At 46.2% G+C, this 22500-nt stretch overlaps 1 protein-coding gene across 1 annotated transcript in view; it reads left to right on the forward strand.

The window, feature by feature from the left end:
• Nucleotides 1-22500, forward strand: part of dnah5l (dynein, axonemal, heavy chain 5 like) — a gene marked incomplete at both ends in the record, with an annotated part of 103736 nt that overhangs the window by 14496 nt on the left and 66740 nt on the right. Inside the window, 24 exons of the mRNA XM_079489883.1 lie at nucleotides 1755-1853; nucleotides 2029-2202; nucleotides 2502-2591; nucleotides 2746-2901; nucleotides 2987-3126; nucleotides 4215-4366; nucleotides 5701-5908; nucleotides 6691-6778; nucleotides 7651-7774; nucleotides 8160-8323; nucleotides 9261-9353; nucleotides 9936-10039; nucleotides 10577-10673; nucleotides 10838-10918; nucleotides 12282-12370; nucleotides 12642-12807; nucleotides 16055-16204; nucleotides 16337-16455; nucleotides 16839-16975; nucleotides 19352-19514; nucleotides 20034-20145; nucleotides 20271-20399; nucleotides 21394-21593; nucleotides 22156-22309. Of these exons, the coding sequence (XP_079346009.1) occupies nucleotides 1755-1853; nucleotides 2029-2202; nucleotides 2502-2591; nucleotides 2746-2901; nucleotides 2987-3126; nucleotides 4215-4366; nucleotides 5701-5908; nucleotides 6691-6778; nucleotides 7651-7774; nucleotides 8160-8323; nucleotides 9261-9353; nucleotides 9936-10039; nucleotides 10577-10673; nucleotides 10838-10918; nucleotides 12282-12370; nucleotides 12642-12807; nucleotides 16055-16204; nucleotides 16337-16455; nucleotides 16839-16975; nucleotides 19352-19514; nucleotides 20034-20145; nucleotides 20271-20399; nucleotides 21394-21593; nucleotides 22156-22309 (3189 nt within the window). The remainder of the gene's footprint in view (nucleotides 1-1754; nucleotides 1854-2028; nucleotides 2203-2501; nucleotides 2592-2745; nucleotides 2902-2986; nucleotides 3127-4214; nucleotides 4367-5700; nucleotides 5909-6690; nucleotides 6779-7650; nucleotides 7775-8159; nucleotides 8324-9260; nucleotides 9354-9935; nucleotides 10040-10576; nucleotides 10674-10837; nucleotides 10919-12281; nucleotides 12371-12641; nucleotides 12808-16054; nucleotides 16205-16336; nucleotides 16456-16838; nucleotides 16976-19351; nucleotides 19515-20033; nucleotides 20146-20270; nucleotides 20400-21393; nucleotides 21594-22155; nucleotides 22310-22500) is intronic.

Below are 22500 nucleotides of genomic sequence, written 5' to 3' on the forward strand. Positions count from 1 at the left end.
CATGTTGCAAACTCCACACAGAAAGGCCCTTTCGCCAACCCCGCCTCTGGTATGGGCACTGATGACGCGGAGGAGAGAACACGCCCCCAGTGCCCACAGCGACCCCAGCGGGAATCGAACCCAGGACCTTCTAGCTGTGAGGCGACAGCACTACCGACTGTGCCACCGTGCCCCCTTAGATCTGTTATTTTTTATACATTTGGACACTTGAAATGGGGCATATGCTATTATATATTAATATGCTATATTAGCTGGGAACCCCCTCAAGGATCTGTGGGGGTCCCCGGACCCCACTATCTATTATACATTTGAAAAGGTGTGCCCAAGCCCACACCAGGAAAATAAAGTCACCAGCTACTACGTCACTGACACGCTGCAACACGCTGCAACACACACTGCAACAACACACTAACACGTCACACACTTACCCTCCGCGTCGTTCGTTCCCTATCTCCTCATGTCGCGCCGCACGGCCACACTCAACACCAGCCGCGTAAACATTGTCATCGCACTGCCACTAAAGCCGGCTCCCGTCCACACTCGCTATCAATATCAATAATAAACACAAACACGCCACAAGCACCGACACCCCCGCCTAATTTGTTGCCACGTCTATGAAAACAAGCACAGAAAAAATGCCATTCAACACGCTACTTACACACACTACCACTCGCTTACAATACGCGGACCTGGCAACACTACATTCCCTCTCCCATTTGCTCACAGCCCACCACGTGACCCACACAGGGAGGGAGACGATTGCGTGATGCTTCTATGTACAGGATTCTATAGGTCACCACTTTTGGTGTGACACACACACGGCTTCTGTTTACTATGCGTTGTCAACACGTGCTGAGTTGACAAACATTGACCGCTTTCGGAGAAGACTGATAGTTTATCCTTTAGTAATTAGGCTGTGGAAGTATTCACACTAGGCAACTTTTGCATTTATTGGGATTGGCAATTTGGGGAGAAAAGGAGGAGGAGGAGGTGATCAAGCTCCACAACACCACATTGGTAGGTAGGCTCAAGGCTGCATTTATTTTCCTTCTTTTTCCTCTCGAGGGTGCATGGGATGATGTGAACCCCTCCAGCAGGCTAGGGAGCACCGCTCCGGTTAGCGGAAAATGACCGCGGGGTGCGGGTTGCCAGGTTTTTTTATAAGTAAAGTATTTACATTCAATTAAACAAATATATATATATAATACATTTTAATTTACGTCATATTTAGCGGCATTTCGACCTAATTTCTCTGTTCTTTGTCAATGGCAAATATTGACACGTGTGGGGACTAAAGCTGTATATAGGAGGGCCCTCAAACACATTATTTGATAACTTCTCATCGTGCTCCTAAAAAAACATGTGTGCTACTAGCCGCGATTACATACACAGTTAAAATAATAAGAAATTTGCGCCAACGACTGCGTCGACACCTGGCGTGGAACAAACGGGACGAACAGAGGCGCATATATGGATAACAACAACAACACTACACGCGCGCTGCAACACAAAACAGCTGCATACAACGCGTGTCACTGTGCACTTCTGTATCTGTGGACTTCTGTATCGCAACGCGGGGCAACGCAACTCTGGGATGAGCGGGCCGAAGGCCCGCGAAAATCTAGTGATATACAGTACAGTTATCCGCTGTTGGATGTTATGCTGATCTAATGTGTTTCTCTCTCTGTGTGTGTGCCTGCGCGACTGTGCGTGTGCGTGCATGCGTGCGTATGTGCGTGCATGCGTGCGTGCAGTTTGACAGTGACTATGCAGACTTCCAGGTTCAGATCCAGAGCGTTCTGCAGTCAGTTCAGAGCCTGCTGGACTTCAACCTCCAACATCACTGTTTCTCTGTTAGTTCACATCACTGTTATTCTACAACCTCCAACATCACTGTTTCTCTGTTAGTTCATATCACTGTTATTCTACAACCTCCAACATCACTGTTTCTCTGTGTGTGTGTGTGCGTGTGTGTGCGTGTGCGCGTGCATGTGCGCGTGCGTGTGCGTTCGTGTGCACGCTGGTTAGACTGTGAGCATGCTGGTGGTGTTGGCCGTGTTCGAGGATGGACTGGGGAGACAGCTGGAGCTGAGAGACAGGTACCTGTCTGTCCTCCTGCACTATGGCCGAGAGATGGACGCCGTCAGGAAGACCTACATGAGACAACGACACAACCCCCCCATCCCCCGCAACGCACCCCCCGTAAGCCTGTCTGTCTGTTCATTACTGTTGATATTACATTTAAAAATAATTCATGCCATGTTTGTATATAGTTGCATAATTTCCGTCTCTCTCTCTTCCCCCTCCCTCTCACCCCTGTGTGTGTGTGTGTGTGTGTGTGTGTGTGTGTGTGTGTGTGTGTGTGTGTGTGTGTGTGTGTGTGTGTGTGTGTGTGTGTGTGTGTGTGTGTGTGTGTGTGTGTGTGTGTGCGTGTGTGCGTGTGTGCGTGTGTGTGCGTGTGTGCGCGTGTGCGTGCGTGCGTGCGTGCGTGCGTGCCACAGGTGTCAGGTAGGATCTTGTGGTCTCATCAGCTATACAAGAAGATAGAAGCTCCCATGTTGATCCTGAAGAGCAAACTGGACATGTTGAAGGTATGGTATACATGATGATGTGGTCCTAATCAAGCTCACAGAGCGGCTGGCCAACGGTGAAGCCGCCAAAATCTACTGCTCTATTGCTCAAAATGATTACTTTTGTATTTTCTGTCTGTCTGTCTGTCTGCCTGTCTGCCTGTCTGTCTGTCAGGGGGCAGAGCTGTCTAAGGTGGTCAGGTGTTACAACGGGCTGGGCTGTGTGTTGCTGCAGCACGAGATGTCACTCCACGCCGCGTGGACGCGCGCTGTGCACGTGCACACGCACACGCCTAACACACCTCTGCTGGTCCGACACACACACACCAAGGTGAGAGAGAGAGAGAGAGAGAGAGAGAGAGAGAAAGATGGGTGGACAGACGGATAACATCCTCACGTGTGTGCGTCTTTCCCAGGAAGTGCTGGTGAACTTTGACCCCATGCTGTTGGAGACGTTTCAGGAGGTCCGGTGTCTGGTCAAAATGGACATGTCCGTCCCAAAGGTCATCGGGGACATGACCTTGAGAGAAGCTCAACTCAAAGCCCTCCACAACCAGTGAGAAACCTTCTGGTGGTCTTGTCTTGTCTTGTCTTGTCTTGTCTTGTCTTGTCTTGTCTTGTCTTCCACTTGTCTGTCCTTCTATTTAGTCCACTTGATGCTATATTCATTGGCTACTTGAAAATGGCCAATCTTCGTGTTGCAATGCACGTTGCGACGCGTTGTGAGCTTGTTGGCCTGCCCCAGCCTGTGTGATATCTGGTCTAGTGGATAGTGGATAGTATAGACCAGTGGTTTTCAACAGATTTTGACCCAGGGACCACCAACCTGATTAAGAGCAACCTGGGGACCACCACTATTGTATGAGGTGGGTCCATCATAGACCCACCACCGTTATTTTTGATCAATGTTTGCCTAACAGGCACTCTGGTAAGAACTGGTCCTGGTCACACTCGTACTGTATAGTGGTCTTCATGTATCTCTTCTTGTCTTCATTTAACCCATTTTGGGTGGTGTTAGCATTATGCTATGCTTTAGCTATTGAAAAATAGCAGATCTACAAGCTCATAGCGCGCCACCGAGTGGCGCGCTACTAGCTTGTAGGTCTACTATTTTTTAAAAGTCGTGAAAATGTGCGTCAAATCTTTGAATATATATATATTCTTTCAGAGGGAACTTTTTGAACTCAAATCTTTGATTCTGGGGGGTCCCTGGAGCAACATATTTTCAGATGGGGGTCGGCGGCATATTACATATAATTTCTGGGGTTCTTGACATGAAATATTAATATTACATGAGGTTTTTCAGAAAAAGAGACATTTTTTTAAATTTCGATGTCAGGCCAAAATGGGTTAATTCTATCCGTTTCTATTTGTGCCCAACAATAGTCTCTACTAAATCTCTATGACAGTCTCTAGTCGACATGCCTGTGGCTGTGCTTGTCTCTACTAAATCTCTATGACAGTCTCTAGTCGACATGTCTGTGCTTGTCTCTACTAAATCTCTATGACAGTCTCTAGTCTACATGTCTGTGGCTGTGCTTGTCTCTACTAAATCTCTATGACAGTCTCTAGTCTACATGTCTGTGGCTGTGCTTGTCTCTACTCTCTCTACTACTCTGTATGGGTGTCTTCTCTCCTCTCCAGGCTGCTGGAGTTGCTCCAGGCGTATGGTTCCGCAGTAGCCAGGATCCCTCCCGTTCTCTCCCCAATGATGGAGCCTTTCTTCAGGCAGGTGGAGGACAGTCTGTCCCCTGGCCTCACCTCCTACTGCTGGAACTCCATCAACACACAGCCCTGTGAGAGAGAGAGACTACATAACAATCTGATATACCTAATCATATATCTGATACCACGTACACTGTGTTATTCATTTTTTTTAAATCTTTTTTACCAATCTGTACCAATCTGTGGTTCTCAAACCTTTTCATGTCAAGGACTTGTATATCTGCTTTTTTCTAAATAGCCAAAGTATAAAATATGGTTAAAGTGGTTAAAATAACTTATTTTTGCTGGGGACCCCTGTATATGAAAGTTACTGTATGTAGTGCAACTCTAACTTTAAAAGTACATCTTTGTTGTAAAAATATAGGGAATCTACAAGCTCACTCAAGCTTTCTCAATGAAAATGAATTACTAGCACGTAATTGCTGCTCATCTGAAAGGACCTTATAGCTAGGACAAATAAAGAGGATAGTGCACGGAGTTGCGGCCCGGTCTCCTGCGGGAGGTTTGCACATGCTCAGTGTAAACAGGAACTGCGATGATGGAGTGTTCCAGCAGAGGTGCTAGATAGAAAGCTCATAACTTGTGATGTAAATAATGAGATCCAGAACAGTTGAGAATTAAACAGCAGTCACCCTTCCCCTTTCAAATGTTTTATATCATCCACAGCACTTGAATGAACAGTATCCATGTTCCTTTGTCATTTCACAAAAATAAAAGTTTGATGTACTAAAGAACATGGAAAATCCACAAAAGAAAATATACAAAAACATTAACATTTAGTAAATGTACTTGTCCTTTATCTTTCAGTCTGTTATACACAAAAAGTTATGAAATTGATTGAATTGAAATACTTTTTAAAATAAAAACAAAATCAACTTTGTACTATTCTCTTTTTTTGATATCCTTTTTATTATTTCAGTTCAGGGTCAGCAACTCTCATGCACCTCTAGCACCTCTGCTGGAACACTCCATCATCGCAGTTCCTGTTTACACTGAGCATGTGCAAACCTCCCACAGGAGACCGGGCCGCACCTCCGTGCTCTATCCTCTTTATTTGTCCTAGCCTTATAGGTGGAAGTCAAGCGGAAGTGGGGAAGGCACGCTGCGCCGCTGCCACTCAAGTGACTACTGGCCAATCACAGCACGTCTTTTCTGGGACTTATCAGTTCAATCCAAAGGAGCTTTATTGGCATGAGAAAACAAACGTTTACATTGCCTGTCTGATTGGCCTATACCGCACGTCCCCTTCCGTTACGCACGCGGATGCTTGTCGAACTTTTGTTCATGCTTTCGCAAAAACCTTTTAATGTCTATGGTTGAACCAAATCAAACCGAATCTTGTATCTTTCTGTTCGTCTGTCCCTCTTTCTGCCGGTCTCTGTCCCTCCGTCTGTCCGTCTGCCAGTCACAGACGGTGTGCGTGCGTCTGTGAGGACTCTGGCGGAGGTGTCCCAGGCGTCCATGGACAGGCTGGAGTGTGGCGTGGAGCGTCTTCTGGCGTCCATGGCGTCCTGCCCGCTGCTGGAGCTCCCCGGCCAGCCGCCCGTCTGTCCTCTGGACCTCCTGCACTGGACGGAGACACACGTGAAGACAGCAGCCGCGACGCTCAGCCGGTATGGGGCAAATTTAAGTTGGCGATTTATTGTCACACAGATAATTGCCGTGCAAAAACACAATGAAATCGTAAAATCGCAACAACAACATTTGAACTTATAAATTTCAGATTGCCTTTAAGGCTTCGCAATCAAAAAGTAACTTAAATATACAAAGCAATGACTGACATAATTATTTTTATACTTGAAACTGATATTGTAGCTGATCTACATGCTTACAATGTGTGCATACGTCACTTTGTGATGCGTTGTAAGCTTGTAGATCAGCTATTTCTCTTTTTTTTATTTTGATGATTATGACGATTATGCAAAAATAATTGCTATTATCTGAAATAATTGCTATAGTCAGTTCTATGTGTACCAATGGTTCCCAAACGTGTTCATGTCAAGGACCCCCAAATTGACACTAATTAGCCCAGTGGACCCTCATTTGGAAAGATATTCCAGGGACCCCCATTAGAGAAGATTTTTACGGCTCTAGCAGTGATTCTCAACCCGTTTCATTTCAAGGACCCCCAGTTTGACATGCATTAGTCTACGGACCCCCATTTAATGGCATTTCTATCCCTGGGACCCCCAATTCATATTGTGAAATCAATGTTAATTTAACTCGGAGAGTGTACACTTTTGTACACTCTCAGAGTTACAGACCATTTACAGACCATTTGTACACTCTCAGAGTTACAGACCCATAACGTTTTGACGTGTGCACTGTGCACACGTGCACATGCACGCATGTGCACGTGTGCACTGTGCACACGTGTACATGCGTGCATGTGCAGTCACAGTCAGCAGGTGGAGAGGAGTGTCTATGAGCTGATTGAAGATCTGAAGAGGAAGATGAAGCCAGAAGACACAGTGCACCTGGAGGTACACATCAGACATATGTTTGTAAATGTTGAATCTTTGCCACGCACATACAAAATGACCGGACAATAAACACATAAAGAGCTATAGCCCTGATAATGACCATAACAGGTCTGTAACTCTGAGAGTACAAATGGATTAATTGATGAATTGTAATGCTTTATGGTGTCGTCCACTCACAGTTAACAGTTTTTGTATTGAGTTGTACTTGAAATGTACTGTAATTCTGCAAACTGTTAATCAATCAATCAATCAATCAATGGAACCAAATTAACCATTGTCATTCCATTTGCACACTCTCAGAGTTATAGGGGTCCATGAAAATAAAACATTTGAGAAAGACATTTGTCCGTGTACGGAAATATTGTAGATCCCTGGTACACTACACATGCACGCTGCACGCACAGGAATGTTAGCACACGCGCACACCAGAGGTAATTGCCGGACAGACTCGCACTCGGATAGTGCTGGCATCGTGTCTTTTGGGCTTCTTTTCATGAATTCACCTGGTCTGAAAAAAAAAGGTTCCTGGCATGCAAATCTGTATTTTGCCGAAAACAATCCGCCTCATTTCATTTCTGTTTTGGGAATCAGCAGTTGGGTCAAATAGTGCTGGCAGTGTGTCTTTGGGGGTGTTTGGAGTTGGAGACATTTCTCTGACGCGCGCACACGCACACGCGCACACACACACACACACACACACACACGCACACACACACACACACACACACACACACACACACACACACACACACACACACACACACACACACACACACACACACACACACACACACACACACACACACACACACACACACACTTCACACTTCACACTTCACACTTCTCTCCTCCCCTCCTCTCCTTCCTCTCAGGGGTCTTATCAGTGTCTCCATCCAGACGCCAAGCAGAAGACTCGCTGTCAGTCATGTCTTCCCTGCCGATTCTTCAACCTGATTGGTCAACTCTGTCAGAGGAACACTGAGGCGTTGGTCAAAGGTCAGTCGACTCACCTGAACTAATGTTGAACATCAATACAATGTATTTCAACCCATTACGACCTGAGACCAGATTCTACAAAATGTCTTCTAAATCCTGACAGCCTTCTGAAAAACCTGTGTTTCTATATCAGAGGTGCTCAAACTATATTTCATGTCAAGGACCCCTTGAATTATCTGTATTTGGCCCGCATCTGAAATATGATGTTACAGGGCACACATTTTCACGATTTAAAAAAAATCACAGATCTACAAGCTCGTAGCTGCACAGCTAAAGTTTAAAATAATGATTCAAGTTGTTGAAAGCTATGAGGTGACACAGATGCCTCAGTATTAAATGGGTTAATGTGTAATGTGATCATTATTATTTTTTCTTCTTCCCACAGCCACTAAGACGTCTCTGGACGCGCTGAGGAAGAGTGTGCATGTGAACAGCTCAGCGTTTCAGCCTGCGTTGTCCTCTCAGAGACCCCCCAGCGCTCTGTTCAAGGCCTCCATCCAGCTGTCCATACCCAACATCACCCTCTCACCCAGTCTGGACGACATACAAGTACACACAATACCCAACATCACCTTCACACCCAGTCTGGACGACATACAAGAACACACACAATACCCAACATCACCTTCACACCCAGCCTGGACGACATACAAGTACACACAATACCCGACATCACCCTCTCACCCAGCCTGGACGATATACAAGTACACACAATACCCAACAACACCCTCTCACCCAGTCTGGACAACATACAAGTACACACACAATACCCAACATCACCTTCACACCCAGTCTGGACGACATACAAGAACACACACAATACCCAACATCACCTTCACACCCAGCCTGGACGACATACAAGTACACACAATACCCGACATCACCCTCTCACCCAGCCTGGACGATATACAAGTACACACAATACCCAACAACACCCTCTCACCCAGTCTGGACGACATACAAGTACACACACAATACCCAACATCACCTTCACACCCAGTCTGGACGACATACAAGTACACACACAATACCCAACATCACCTTCACACCAAGTCTGGACAATATACAAGTACACACAATACCCGACATCGCCCTCTCACCCAGCCTGGACGATATACAAGTACACACAATACCCGACATCACCCTCTCACCCAGCCTGGACGACATACAAGTACACACAATACCCAACAACACCCTCTCACCCAGCCTGGACGACATACAAGTACACACAATACCCGACATCACCCTTTCACCCAGTCTGGACGACATACAAGTACACACAATACCCGACATCACCTTCACACCCAGTCTGGACGATATACAAGCTCCTCTCCTCTCCTCTCCTCTCCTCTCCTCTCCTCTCCTCTCCTCTCCTCTCCTCTCCTCTCCTCTCCTCTCCTCTCCTCTCCTCTCCTCTCATGAACAGATACAGGGCATGGTGATATGTTGTGTGTGTCATGAACATTGTGATCATGTCTCATTTCAGGGCACACTGAACAGAGTGGTGAATGCCATGTTGTCAATCGGTAAAGACATTCCACTGTGGACCTACTCTCACCTGCAACACCGGCAGCTCCTGGTAATATCTGTGTGTGTGTGTGTGTGTGTGTGTGTGTGTGTGTGTGTGTGTGTGTGTGTGTGTGTGTGTGTGTGTGTGTGTGTGTGTGTGTGTGTGTGTGTGTGTGTGTGTGTGTGTGTGTGTGTGTGTGTGTGTGTGTGTGTGTGTGTGTGTGTGTGTGTGTGTGTGTGTGTGTGTGTGTGTACAATACAGTGCAGAGATTATGCATAGAGTGTTGGGGCCGTCTAGTCTCAGCTAATCACAGCAAACAATAATGCATTTCATATTGTTGACTGATGTCGGGTGGATAACTTGTATATCGATGCGTTGTAATGCGTTAATAGTAATAATTAAACTTAATTTGTATAGCACCTTTCATGACATGAAAAGAAAAGCATGGCATAAAATAATAGCAGTAATGCAATACAGTGAGGATATGAATAACAAGGAATTTAAAATAATGATAATTAAATAATACACAAGTAACGGTTTTGGACAGGATTCTACCCGACAGCAACACTTTATTACCGTTTGACTCGTTTATTTGTGTCTGTCTGTCTGTCTGTCTGTCTGTCTGTCTGTCTTCTCCGTCGGTCGTGTCAGACGGAGCAGGCGACAGGTCGTGACCCCGGCGATGACACTCCAGTTAAACCTTTGGTTCTGAAGTCACTGGACAGACAGGTGGCCGAGCACAAGGATGTCAACAAGTTAGTCACGCACGCACGCACGCACGCACGCACGCACGCACGCACGCACGCACGCACGCACGCACGCATGAATAAGAAATAAATAAGACATCTCTCATCATAATGGCTTACCGTACCTTATGAATAATCTTGTATGAATGATGTTTCTACGAACGATTATTTTCTTATTTTCAAAACTCCAAAATTTTTTAAATAAATGGCGGACAAAGTATTCACATTTCCATTTATTTATTGGCACACACCAAAAGGAACGTTTACGGTGTTTCGGCTATGAGCCTTAACTCCCCTCTATTGGTTCTCTGTATCGTTCCAATTTGTATCGTTCCAATTTCTTCTCTGTATCGTTCCAACACCGCCACTTTTTCCCCTACTGGTACTCTAAACATAGTAACATAGTCCCATAGTCCCATAGTGACATTGCTGTTCCTTGGAGTGGTTGCACCACTCAATAATGAAATGGAAATGTGAGTAATTTGTCGGCCATTTATTAAAAATGTTGAATGTGCTTTTTGGATTTTTGCACTTTTTGTGCACCAGGTCGGTGGTGCAGCTGAGTTCAGTCCTCTCGTCTCTGAAGGCCGTGGCTGCTGACACTTTGAAACAGCTGTCTCACTTCTCCACACTCTGGAACCAGGTGAACTGACACAATGCTGGAGCGAGACAGTCTTTGACAATAAATGAATGAAGAAAAAACAGGAATGTTAAGCTGTGTGTGTGTGCGTGTGCGTGTGCGTGTGCGTGTGCGCGTGTGCGTGTGCGCGTGCGCGTGTGCGTGTGCGTGCGCGTGCATGTCTTTAGGAACCAGAGGAACAGGTGAAGGTCTTCCTGCAGACTGACCCCTCCCTCTCAGAGTTCAGCACACAGATCTCCTCCTACTCTGTACGTATCAAAATGATTCTACCTTTTCCAAACATTTTCCATATTTTACCGTAAAATTTCAGAAATAGCAGATGGGGAGCTTTTAATATTCCTGACATCCCACAGGTTTGGAATCGCTGCTTAATGACAAAAGCAAATCAGCTAATCTTCAAACATTCAATGGGCTCACACGTCATTTTGGAAAGAACTTTGGCCCCTTCCCTACTTCCTGCACAGGTGTTACCGATGATCGGGGCGGCCTTAGGAATCTGGAGGCCCGTTTCAAGACCAAATACGAGGCCCCCCATATACACCTATGACATAATAATTCTGTTGAGACAGGCGTATCGATACCGTGTTGACCGTTCAATATCGCAGCCATTACTCTCGACAATTACGCAGCAACAACACCTCTCCTCATCCTGTTGTCCCTTCACAATAATGGGTCTCCCCTTTACCTCCCAATGCCACACCCAGGTTATTTATTAACAGGAAATAGGTGTGGAAGAGAGCAAGGCAGCGGGGCAAGAGAGAGAGGGCCAAGCGTGGCGGGGGTTGACTGGCGGTCAGTCGGAGCTTCGAGGCCTGTTTCCATTGAAACTGGTGAAACATAACAAAGGCCTCCTATATAACACACACATTCATACACCGATGCCGGAGAATACCATGCAAGGCACCAACCTGCACATCGGGAGCAATTAGGGGTTCAGTGTCTTGCTCAAGGACACTTTGACACTAACTCTGGGGGAGCCCGGATTCGAACTGGCAACCTTGCGGTTACCATCCGGCCACTCTACCCCTGAGCCACTGCCGCCCCATTGATATTCATTTTGTATTCATCTTTACGGCCCCAAATCACACCTTAGAAAGCATGAGTGTCTATTTCAAACACAAAGTGTTTTTTGTTTTGTTTTTTTATATAATTTTTATCCGACGATTTTGTAACCCATTTTTCACCCCTGTGTCAATTATCTAATGTGATCCTGGGCTCTACACACCGTCCGCCAACCTAGTCCCCATATATGGGGGACATGGGGAGAGCAACGGACTTGAACTCATGCTTCCTTCATGCCTGAGTGTCCAAGTTGCTCCTTTACACCTGACAGGGGGGAGTTTCCCTGGTTGGACGTAGCGCGTGGAACGAACACGTTATTCCAACCAGTTCCTTTCCCCTCCATCAGGCGCCCCGGCTGGCCAGGGGTCCATTTGGTTCCATTTGGACGCTCTCAGAGTTATGAGAACTACTCTACTGCACAGTATACTGCACACTAAATGGAACAGAGCGTTAATCATCAGCATGTGAAGGAAGTAGGAAGAGTTGTTCTGTGTGCATATAATAAAGAGCCCACTGACTTTGTGGTATTTTTGACCCCTGCTGTTCCAGAGGCTGGAGGCGGAGATCGAGGAGCTTCCTGTGTCCTATCAGGTGGGATGTGTCGTGTTCCTGACCGATGACTTGAAGCGTTCTCTCAGGTGGGCCTGAAACACCTAATAAAAAAAAGCTGTGTTTCTATGTCGGTCGTTCTTCGATTTTTCAAAAATAGCAGACCTACAAGCTCGTAGCGCGCCACTCGGTGGCGCGCTATGAGCTTGTAGATCTACTATTTTTCAATAGCTAAAGCATAACATAATGCTAACACCAAATGGGGTTCCCGCCCAAAATGGGTTAATCGAAGAAGTAATCGATATAGTATAATCGCCACGGAAATGAAATAACGGAGAGTTGCATCCCTCCGCTCGTCAGACAGGAAGCGGGCCTGTGGAAGCGAGCGTTTGGCGCCGCGCTGCACTGCCGCGCGTCAGCTGACATGGAGGAGGTGTTCTCATTCGTCGGCGGGCTGACCAAGCGCCTGCAGCATCCAATCACAGACCTGGAGGACGTGAGAGGCGCCATGGCCGCCCTGAGGGAGGTCAGTTGATTGGTCGGTTTGGTTCTGGCGGGCGGGCGGGCGGGCGGGCGGGCGTGTGCGTGTGTGTGTGTGTGTGTGTGTGCCCCCCCCCCCACCTGCCTGGTGGGGGGGGGGGGGGGGGGGTTGAGACGGTTGGAGTGTGTGTGTGTTTGTTTGTTTGGCAGAGCCTTCTATTGGAGAGTTGACTACTAAGTTTACTAAAAGAGGCGGGATCGGTATGATCCTTTTCAATTAGGACTTTGGCGATTTTACCGTCTTGGATGCTAATGTAACCTTCGGTCTGCATTGTGTTGTGGATGAATGAAGTTTCAAACGACTTCTCTCTGGTAAGAATAGACAGATGTATCTGGTCAGTCACTTCCTTTGGTGTTACACACCCAAGCCTCAACACGTCTATATTAGTTGTCCACGTTAGAGCAGTCCAGTCTAACATGAGACATGCCCATATAAGGTAAGATGTGTTCCTCATCGCACTATATTTTCAACAAGAGTCTGTATGTTTACTAATACTGTGATAAATACTGGTAATTCTAAACAGGCAAAATGTACCTACATGAAGTAGTGATGCTTTTTACATGTTTTCAATTTTGTTAAATTAAATAAACAAACTGCTCTTGGTCACGCTACGAGCTTGTAGATCTGCTATTTTTCAGTGGGGTACATTTAATCACTGGTCCTGGGTCAATCCAAGGGCCTACCACTCCACTCTCTTGATATGTTGTTCCCCAACTCTTGGAGAGTATTTAGGCCTTTTACTGGAGGTCCCAGCCCCTAAAATGACCCAGGAGGAAGTGTTGGCCTTTACTGAATTGCTTCAGTTTGAGTTCATTTGAGCACCTAAATTCAGATTTGGGCACCGTAGCATGTGGTTTTTAAGTGGTGGGCCTCGGGTCATCCTAGGGGCTAGAAAAGGGGTGCGCACACATTTATGACGTGAGATCTACTTTCAAAATGACCAGCTCAACAAGATCTACCCACTGAAAAAATAAGTGTACCATTGCTGAAAATAGTTTAAATATATAATGTACCTGGGGGGGCTTTGGAATAGGGAGAAAATATGACAGGCAGTTTGCTGTCATATTTCCTCCCCGTATTTAACTTAAACGCCCAATGCATTCTCAATGGCAATAGCACAAACTTTGGCATGCTACTAGTCCTACATACTTACACCTAGAAACCCCATTCAAACCTATAGAAATATAGTGCTTTCAAATTTGAGAAATTTATAATGGGGCTCAATGGCACGTCAAAAAAGCACTTTCACCTAGAAACTCCATTCACACTTTTTATAATTCAGCTTTCTGTGAAGACACATGCTGGAACTTTTTACTTTGAAATGTTTTGTAGTTTCTGAGTTATTTAAGTTAAACGCCCAATGCATTCCCAATGGCAATAGCACAAACTTTGGCATGCTACTAGTCCTACATACTTACACCTAGAAACCCCATTCAAACCTATTTAGGTTCATCTTACGGTGGACATGTTTGCCTGAAATGGAATCTTTGAAATGTTTCATAGTTTTAGAAATATAGTGCTTTCAAATTTGATAAATTTATAATGGGGCTCAATGGCACGTAAAAAATCACTTTCACCTAGAAACTCCATTCACACATTTTATAATTCAGCTTACTGTGAAGACAAATGCTGGAACTTTTTACTTTGAAATGATTTGTAGTTTCTGAGTTATTTAACTTAAACGCCCAATGCATTCTCAATGGCAATAGCACAAACTTTGGCATGCTACTAGTCCTACAATGTAGGACTTTCCCTGGACCTTCTAGCTGCTAGAAGGTCCAGGGAAAGGCCTACATACTCTCCAAGAGTTGGGAAAGAACATATCAAGAGAGTGGAGTGGTAGGCCCTTGGATTGACCAGTGGATGCAATGTACCCCACTTTGAGGTGTCACGTCTTAGGCCTAGATTTAGGGTAGGATTGAACCAGTCGCACTGTAGCCATACAAAGGCCTAGGGTTCCCAGATTGTAAAATGTTGTTCCTCCATCTTGGGAGAGTATGTAGGCCTTTCACTGGACCTCCTAGCCACTAAGATGACCACAGGCCCACCACTTAAAGACCACATGTTAGGGTGCCCAAATCTGAAGTTAGGTGGTCAAATTACCTGAAATTTCATTTTAGGGCCTAGGACCTCCAGTAAAGGGTAAAATACTCTTCTCGGTTGTGGGAACAACATATCCAATGATGAGGACCCCAGACCCGAAGATGTCACCCTGGCAACGGTTTCAACTTTGGGTCAGCCTACATGTAAAAGTGCCCAAAGTTGAAAGAAGGTTGTCAAATGAACTGAAACTGAAGCAATGGTGTAATTATGCCCAAATCTGAAGTTAGGTGGTCAAATGAACTGAAACTGAAGCAATTCAGTAAAGGTCAACGCTTCCTCATGGGGTCATTTTAGGGCCTAGGACCTCCAGTAAAGGGTAAAATACTCTTCTTGGTTGTGGGAACAACATATGCAACGATGAGGACCCCATGCCCAAAGATGTCCCCCTTGCAACTGTTTCAACTTTGGGTCAGCCTACATGTAAAAGAGCCCAAAGTTGAAGGGCAGAGCTTCAACTTCAGCTACCCAGTACCCAAGGTTGAAGCCCTTCAACTTTGGGCAGATCTACAAGCTCGTAGTGCGGCACCAAGTGCCACGCTGCAGTGTTACGAGGTGCCACCCACTAACCAATAAGAAATGTCATTACTGAAGGTGCAAGTGGAACCCACTAATCTCTGTTACACTAACGGTAACATCATCAATTCTAGCGACCTCAAGTGAGGCCAATCTTTGCTCTAGAAAACGCCAATGTTCCCATCGCGATAACCGGATAATCAGAAATGACCTCCGAACATCGCAGATCTGTTCAAAACCACGGGCAGTGGCGTAGTCTCTGAGAAAAGAGCGTGCAAAGGCAGCGGCTAATACAGAAGCTAATGGAGTTGGTCGCGCAGAAGCAGTGCAGACGAGGCCCTAGCAAGCGTCCCCACTGTATAGCAACCGGAGCGCTTCCAAAAATGAAACACAGCGAGACAATCTTATATAGCGATGTCAAACGCCTTAAGACGAGCCTACTTGTCAGGAGCGCCCCACGTAATTAATTTATAGGACGAGTAGACCTGTGATTAGCAACAAATGTGTTAACAACCATTGGCAACTACACTTCAGAAACGAGGCCAAATAAGCGCAACCGATAACTATACCGATAATTCACAAGTGACACTGTGTTGCGTGTTGTGTCGTGTTGCAGGTGAGAGAGTCGGAGGTTCACATGGACAGACTCATCTCTCAGGCGGAAGAGGCCTTCTCTCTGCTCAACAAGCACCAGCTGACCTTCAACCACGGAAACACAGAGAGAGTGGACGGACTGACCTACAGCTGGAAGAACCTCAACGCCCTGGTGAGTCTGTCTGTCTGTCTGTCTGTCTGTCTGTCTGTCTGTCTGTCTGTCTGTCTGTCTGTCTGCCTGCCTGCCTGCCTGCCTGCCTGCCTGCCTGCCTGCCTGCGTGATAACGTTGTGTTGTTATTGCAGGTGTTTCAGACTCAGAACACGCTCGTCGACATCCAGCCTCAGATGAAGGCTGACCTGCTGTCAGGTGTCCAGTGCTTCAAGACACAAGTCACACACTTCTACCCACAATATGATGACAGGTGCGTGTGTGTGCATGTACCACGTGCGTGTATACCGTACGTTGTAACTGTGTGGGTGCAATGTGTGTGCGCGTGCCGTGCATGCATGCATGCGTGTGCTTAAGCGCACTTAAGTATCAAGAAACGCCTAGACCAGGCGTCTCTTCAGGGTTTTCGGCAAAGAACCGCTTTTCCGACGGTATACAAGTTGAAGCCGCGCACTAGCACTAATTAACATTTCCATCCACCAGCTGTTTAAAGACCCGAAGAGACGCCTGGACTAGGCGTTTTCTTGACGCCTCTTGACGCTTGAGTGTGCCTGCACCATAGTTCATGCGTTGCATTGTAACTGTGTGTGTGTGCGTGTGTGCGTGTGTCATGCATGCGTGCGTGTGTGCGTGTAGAGGTCCAGGGGTTGAAGGTTTGACCCCCTCCGAGGCCAGTAACAGACTGCAGACCTTCCAGGCAGACTTCGACCAGCTGTGGAGGAAATACACCACCTACTCTGGAGGAGAGCAACTGTTTGGACTGACCGTCAAAGGTATTTCTACTTCTATTTCAGTGGTCCGGGGACCACCAGTGGTCCTTGAGAGGGTTCCAGGTGGTCCCCAGGTAAATAATGGAGAGTTGGTAACCAAATGGACCCTTTACACTCTCAAGAGTGAAATTATTGTTAAACATCTGAATTACTTAATTTACAAGAAGTCTACACAATTAGAGAATGTAGAAGAATTGTTATGTTGATCGTTTGCCTGTTATCTTTCCTATATGGTAAGTTGGTAGCACTACTAGCACATCAATACAGCATGGAATTGTGGACAAAAACAACCAAATCTTTAGTTTGGGGTCTGAGAGGCTAAATGTCATCAAAATAATGGTGGTTCATCATGGCTCAAATGCAGAATAAATATTGGCCCCTGGTATCAAAATGGTAGAAAACCACTGCTCTATTTCAGTGGTTTTCAACCCTTTTCATATCAAGGCCCATCAGGGCCGGATTAACACCTCTGAGGGCCCCTGGGCACTGAAGCTCGAAGGGCCCCCCTTCACGCACGGGCAACATTTTTGCTGTTTTGGAGCCGTTTTGGGGCAGTTTTATGCTGTTATATTGGCCTATTTCCGGTCGCCTACCCCCCCAGAGTGACAGCCAATCTAGCGCATTGTTGCTGCTTTACACACAGTTGCACTTTTCAGCTGCACTCACTAACAATAAAACACTAATCTTTTTAGACACCATTTATTTCATTCGGATTAGCAGGGAAATGTTCTGTGGAGCTAAAACAATAAAAGAAAAAATCTTTTATTTTTTTGAGGGGCCCCTGGTGCCCAAGGGCCCCTGGGCACGTGCCCAAAGTGCCCATATGGTAGATCCGGCCCTGAGGCCCATTATTTATTCAGCCACGGACCACCATTTGATGAGGTTTAGCCTCTCAGACCCAAGACTAAAGAATATGTTTTGTTACCGTTGTGTAACATTTTGTCCACAATTCCATGTGGTATTGCATGTGATACCATTCGAAGAGATAACGGGCATAACGTTGATCAAAATAACACTTCTTCTACATTCTCTGATCGTGTATAGACGTCTTGTAAATTAAGCAATGCAGATGTTTAACAATAATTTCACTCTTGAGAGTGTGTAAATGAAGGAGAGGTCGCACAGCTCGTATTCACGCGGGTCCACTAGGTTTCATTTTATGCTTTCAAGAGTTAGAGATCTATAATAAGGGTCCATCTGGTTACTAACCTGACTCCGCCAGATGGGGCAGCAGAGAGTACACTGGGTTTCCCCCATAGAGTATATAAAAGGATAGAGACTGATCTGGCGCGAAGCTCCGCCCCCTCTTCTATTCATGTCAGTGGAAGTTGCTCAGTGGCGTTTTGAAGCACCCGGAAGGACCGTCTCGGAACGTCTACTTCCGCATTTTACCACCACATTTTGGTCAAATGCGGAAGTGCAACCGAGCGCTCAATGTTAAAGCCCAGCTGCACGGGGTTACCCGGTCATGAATCCACGGGTCCGCCTGTAGTCCTTCCTCTTACCACTAGGGCCCAGTGCTTCAACGTTGGAGTGCCTCACTGGCCCCTTGGTTCCCCCCCTCCTGCTCCCATCTGGGAACTCTCAGGCAATCAGCGGCAGCTAGAGGCGGGATCAAGGCATACACAGTCCTGCCTGGATCCCGCCTCTAGCTGCCGCTGATTGGCCAGGCCGTTTGGTGGCCGGAGCATCGAGTCTCCCTGAGAGTTCCCAGATGGGAGCAGGGAGGGGGGAACCCAGTGTACTCTCTGCTGCCCCATCTGGCGGTAGTCAGGTTACCAACTCTCTATCATTTAACTGGGGACCACCTGGAACCTCCCCAAGGACCACTGGTGGTCCCCGGACCACTGGTTGACAACCACTGCTCCATTTACATGATCTGATAGCCAGTGGTGGAAAGTCATTATGTACACAAACTTCAGCTTACTAGTTACTACTAGATTTGTATTATTATTACAAAAACATTATGCTTTTCTAAAAAAATGTGGTGGACACAAAGCCAGTTGTCTATGCTCTACCTGGTGGCTGGTCTGAGAAGTGCACCAATGTTCATACAGAACAGTAGGATTACATTGAAATTGAATACCCCACAATACCCTAACTCTGTTAAATGTCATCTGTGTTCAAAAACTATGCTGCTTAAAAAAACATGTAAATAAAATGTATATAAAAATATAGCCTACCTAAAAGTGTGATGTGCATTGATCTACTGTAGGTCCAATACATTAGCCACAGAGAGGCTATTATGTGTCCATAATATACAGTAGTCCTGGTAATGTAACGTTCAGTGTGTGTTCATAAGTCTGATGGCGGCCAAGAAACCTTCGTCCTTCTGTTCGTGTGCGTGCACGCGTGTGTGCACATACGTGTGTGTTTCAGAGTACCCAGAGCTGCAGAGGATCAAGCGGGAGTTGTCTCTCCTCGGTAAGCTGTACGGTCTGTATAACAGCGTGATGGACAGAGTGTCGGCGTACTACGACATCCTCTGGACCGACCTGGACATCGACCGTGTCAACGCAGAGCTGCAGGACTTCCAGAACAGGTAGGACTGCACAGGACATGTGACACAGGACATGTTAATAAAACATACCCTGAAGAAGGCAATTTGTTTGTCGAAACGTTGGTAACCTAATAAAAAGGTTTTTTGCATCGTGACTACGAGCTGTGCAACCTCTTCAAGTTTATCTCCCGTGGTCAGCACCTCTCCACTATTGGTGTGCGCTCCTATACCTTCTTTGTTTGCATAGAACTGAACATTTTCATGAAATATTTAGTGATTTCTGGTCCAGAGGGGTGGGTCCCGACACGAAAAAAGCGGTATATTGGTTCACTGATCTGAGGGCCCGCCCCCTCCCCTCCCCTCCCCTCCAATTCAATTCAATTCAATTCAAAGGGCTTTATTGGCATGAGAAAACATACGTTTACATTGCCAAAGCAGAAAGCACAATACAACAATACAGTAATACAATCAAAACAAAAAATATGTACATTTGAACGTCAGAATCTTCAATAGATCAATTTCTATCTCCCCTCCCCTCCCCTCCCGCCTGCCTGCCTTCAGGATCAAGAAGCTTCCCAAGGCGTTGAAGGAGTGGCAGGCCTTCATCGATCTGAAGCGAAGCATCGACGACTTCAGCGAGACCTGTCCCCTGCTCACCATGATGGCCCACAAGGTGAGAGAGCCAGGACCTTTTGTTTTCCCCGTCTAATCCTTTTAGACCAAGTGTACTCGTGTGCCGTTTTGCATTTCTTCATGATAAAATATTCAATCAATCAATCAATCTCCCCTCTCCTCCAGGCCATGCTGTCCAGACACTGGCAGCGTCTCGGCCAGGTGACGGGTCAGAGCTTCCAGGTGGAGTCCGAGGCCTTCTGTCTCAGAGACATCATGGACGCTCCACTGCTCCCACACAGAGAGGACATCGAGGTCTGACATTGTTGTTGCATTTACACTGTGTTTAAAGGGACACTTCACCCTTTTTGCAAAAATATATATGTTAATGAGGTTTAGAAGATTTAGAACACTTTCCTGGGGGTCTTTATGTGTGTAATATGTGGTTTTAGATATTTTAGATTTTAGCAGTGAGCCTAGTGTCTCTGATGTCATCGAAAGTGGGCTCACTTCCTTCCTGGACTAGAATTCCCATAATGCTTTGGTGCACTGCTCCTCCTTGTGGATAGGGGGAGGGCTGTCTTACTGAGACAACATGTAGTCCAGGAAGTAAGTGAGCCCAGTGTCCATGACATCAGAGACACTGGGTTCACTGCTAACATCTAAAATATCTAAAAACACATATTACACACAAAAAGACACCCAGGAAAGTGTTCTAAATCTTCTAAACGTCTTTAACATATATATTTTTGCAAAAAGGGTGAAGTTTCCCTTTAAAGACGGGGTGCCTAAAACATGTTCATCAGGTGTTATGATTATACTAGAAGTACTTTCTTTCTTCCAAAACGTGTACAGAAAGTGTTAAAATGACGTTTTTTAATGTGGCCACACCCACCAGTTTATTACCTGGTTTTAAGCCTCGCTCACAGCTGTTGTTGTATGATTAGGGGGGAGGGCTTAGGGTTATGATGACACAGAAGTGTTTTCAATTGGGCCTTTCAGCTTTCAGGAAGAAATCAAAAATACACAGGGAAGACATATTCTAACCCTGGAGGTCTAGAGTAATGTTAACTCCATAGACACTACAGAGTAGGTACAAACATCACGACACTCCATCTTTAAATACCGTTGCTACCTTGCATCTTCATTTTTCAATATGCATTTATGAGGAATATAATTTGGTGTTGCTTGTGTTGCTTTGGCGTGCAAGAGTGTCACGCAAAAGTATCATAACAATAGCCCCTCTACAAGCTCACAACGTGTCGCATTGTGAACGTATTTTCTGTGTGCGTGCATGCGTGTGTGTCAGGATGTGTGCATCAGTGCGGTGAAGGAGAGGGACATCGAGGCCAAGCTGAAGGACGTGGTGAGCGAGTGGAGCGGTCACACGCTCACCTTCGCCACCTTCAGGCAGCGAGGAGAACTGCTGCTGAAGGGCAGCGACACCACCGAGAAAATGTCCCTGATGGAGGACAGTCTGATGGTGCTGTCTTCACTGATGAGTAACAGGTAGATATCATCGCCGTTTACTATGAAAACCTGCATCTCATGTCAGTCACTCACGCCTCATGTCAGTGACACACTCCATGTATGGCCGTCTCCATATATGAAGACACTGATCTCATCAAAACCTGGATAGCCATACATGGAGAAGACTGGATCATCACCTAGATCTGCATATATGGAGCCGGCCATGAGCAACTCTACATCTGGCCTCACGGACACCAGGTTGATCTGACCTCATCAAACCCTTAGATCTCCATATATATATGGAGCTGACCTGTTCTGACATTCCATATGTTGATCCTTCCCCACCCGTCCTGAATTCCTCTTCGATGTCTCCCTTTTGACTGATATTCAAACTCTAGACGGGCCCGCCCCAAAGCCGCGCCCGGCAGCCGGCGAAAACTAGAGTTCTCAACAGGCCCGAGGCCCCGCCTGGCCTTACTAATTGATTAGCACACATTTACGCCCTCCCCGGCCCAAAAACATGAAATGCTGATGTGACAATACAAGTGTAATATGTGTGTGCGTGTGTGTGTTTGTGCGTGCGTGCGCGAACTCCGCGAAGGTACAACACTCCGTTCAAGCCGTCCATCCAGCAGTGGGTCCAGAAACTGTCCAACACCTCTGAGGTCATAGAGAAGTGGTTGACGGTTCAAAACCTGTGGATCTACCTGGAGGCGGTGTTCGTGGGTGGAGACATCGCCAAGCAGCTGCCCCAGGTCTGTCTGTCTGTCTGTCTACCTACCTCATGTACATATTATATATATACATGTATACTTGTTATGCTTTGGGTATGTAGTAGATGTTGTATTTTTGCCTCTCCATGACATTTCTTTGTTTTCTACTCTCGTCACCCCCTTTTCTTTTTCTCTTTCAGAAAACAAAACCAGAAAAAGCTTGCACGGAAACA

The sequence above is a fragment of the Electrona antarctica genome, assembly GCF_951216825.1.
Source record: "Electrona antarctica genome assembly, chromosome: 20".
Taxonomy (NCBI): domain Eukaryota; kingdom Metazoa; phylum Chordata; class Actinopteri; order Myctophiformes; family Myctophidae; genus Electrona; species Electrona antarctica.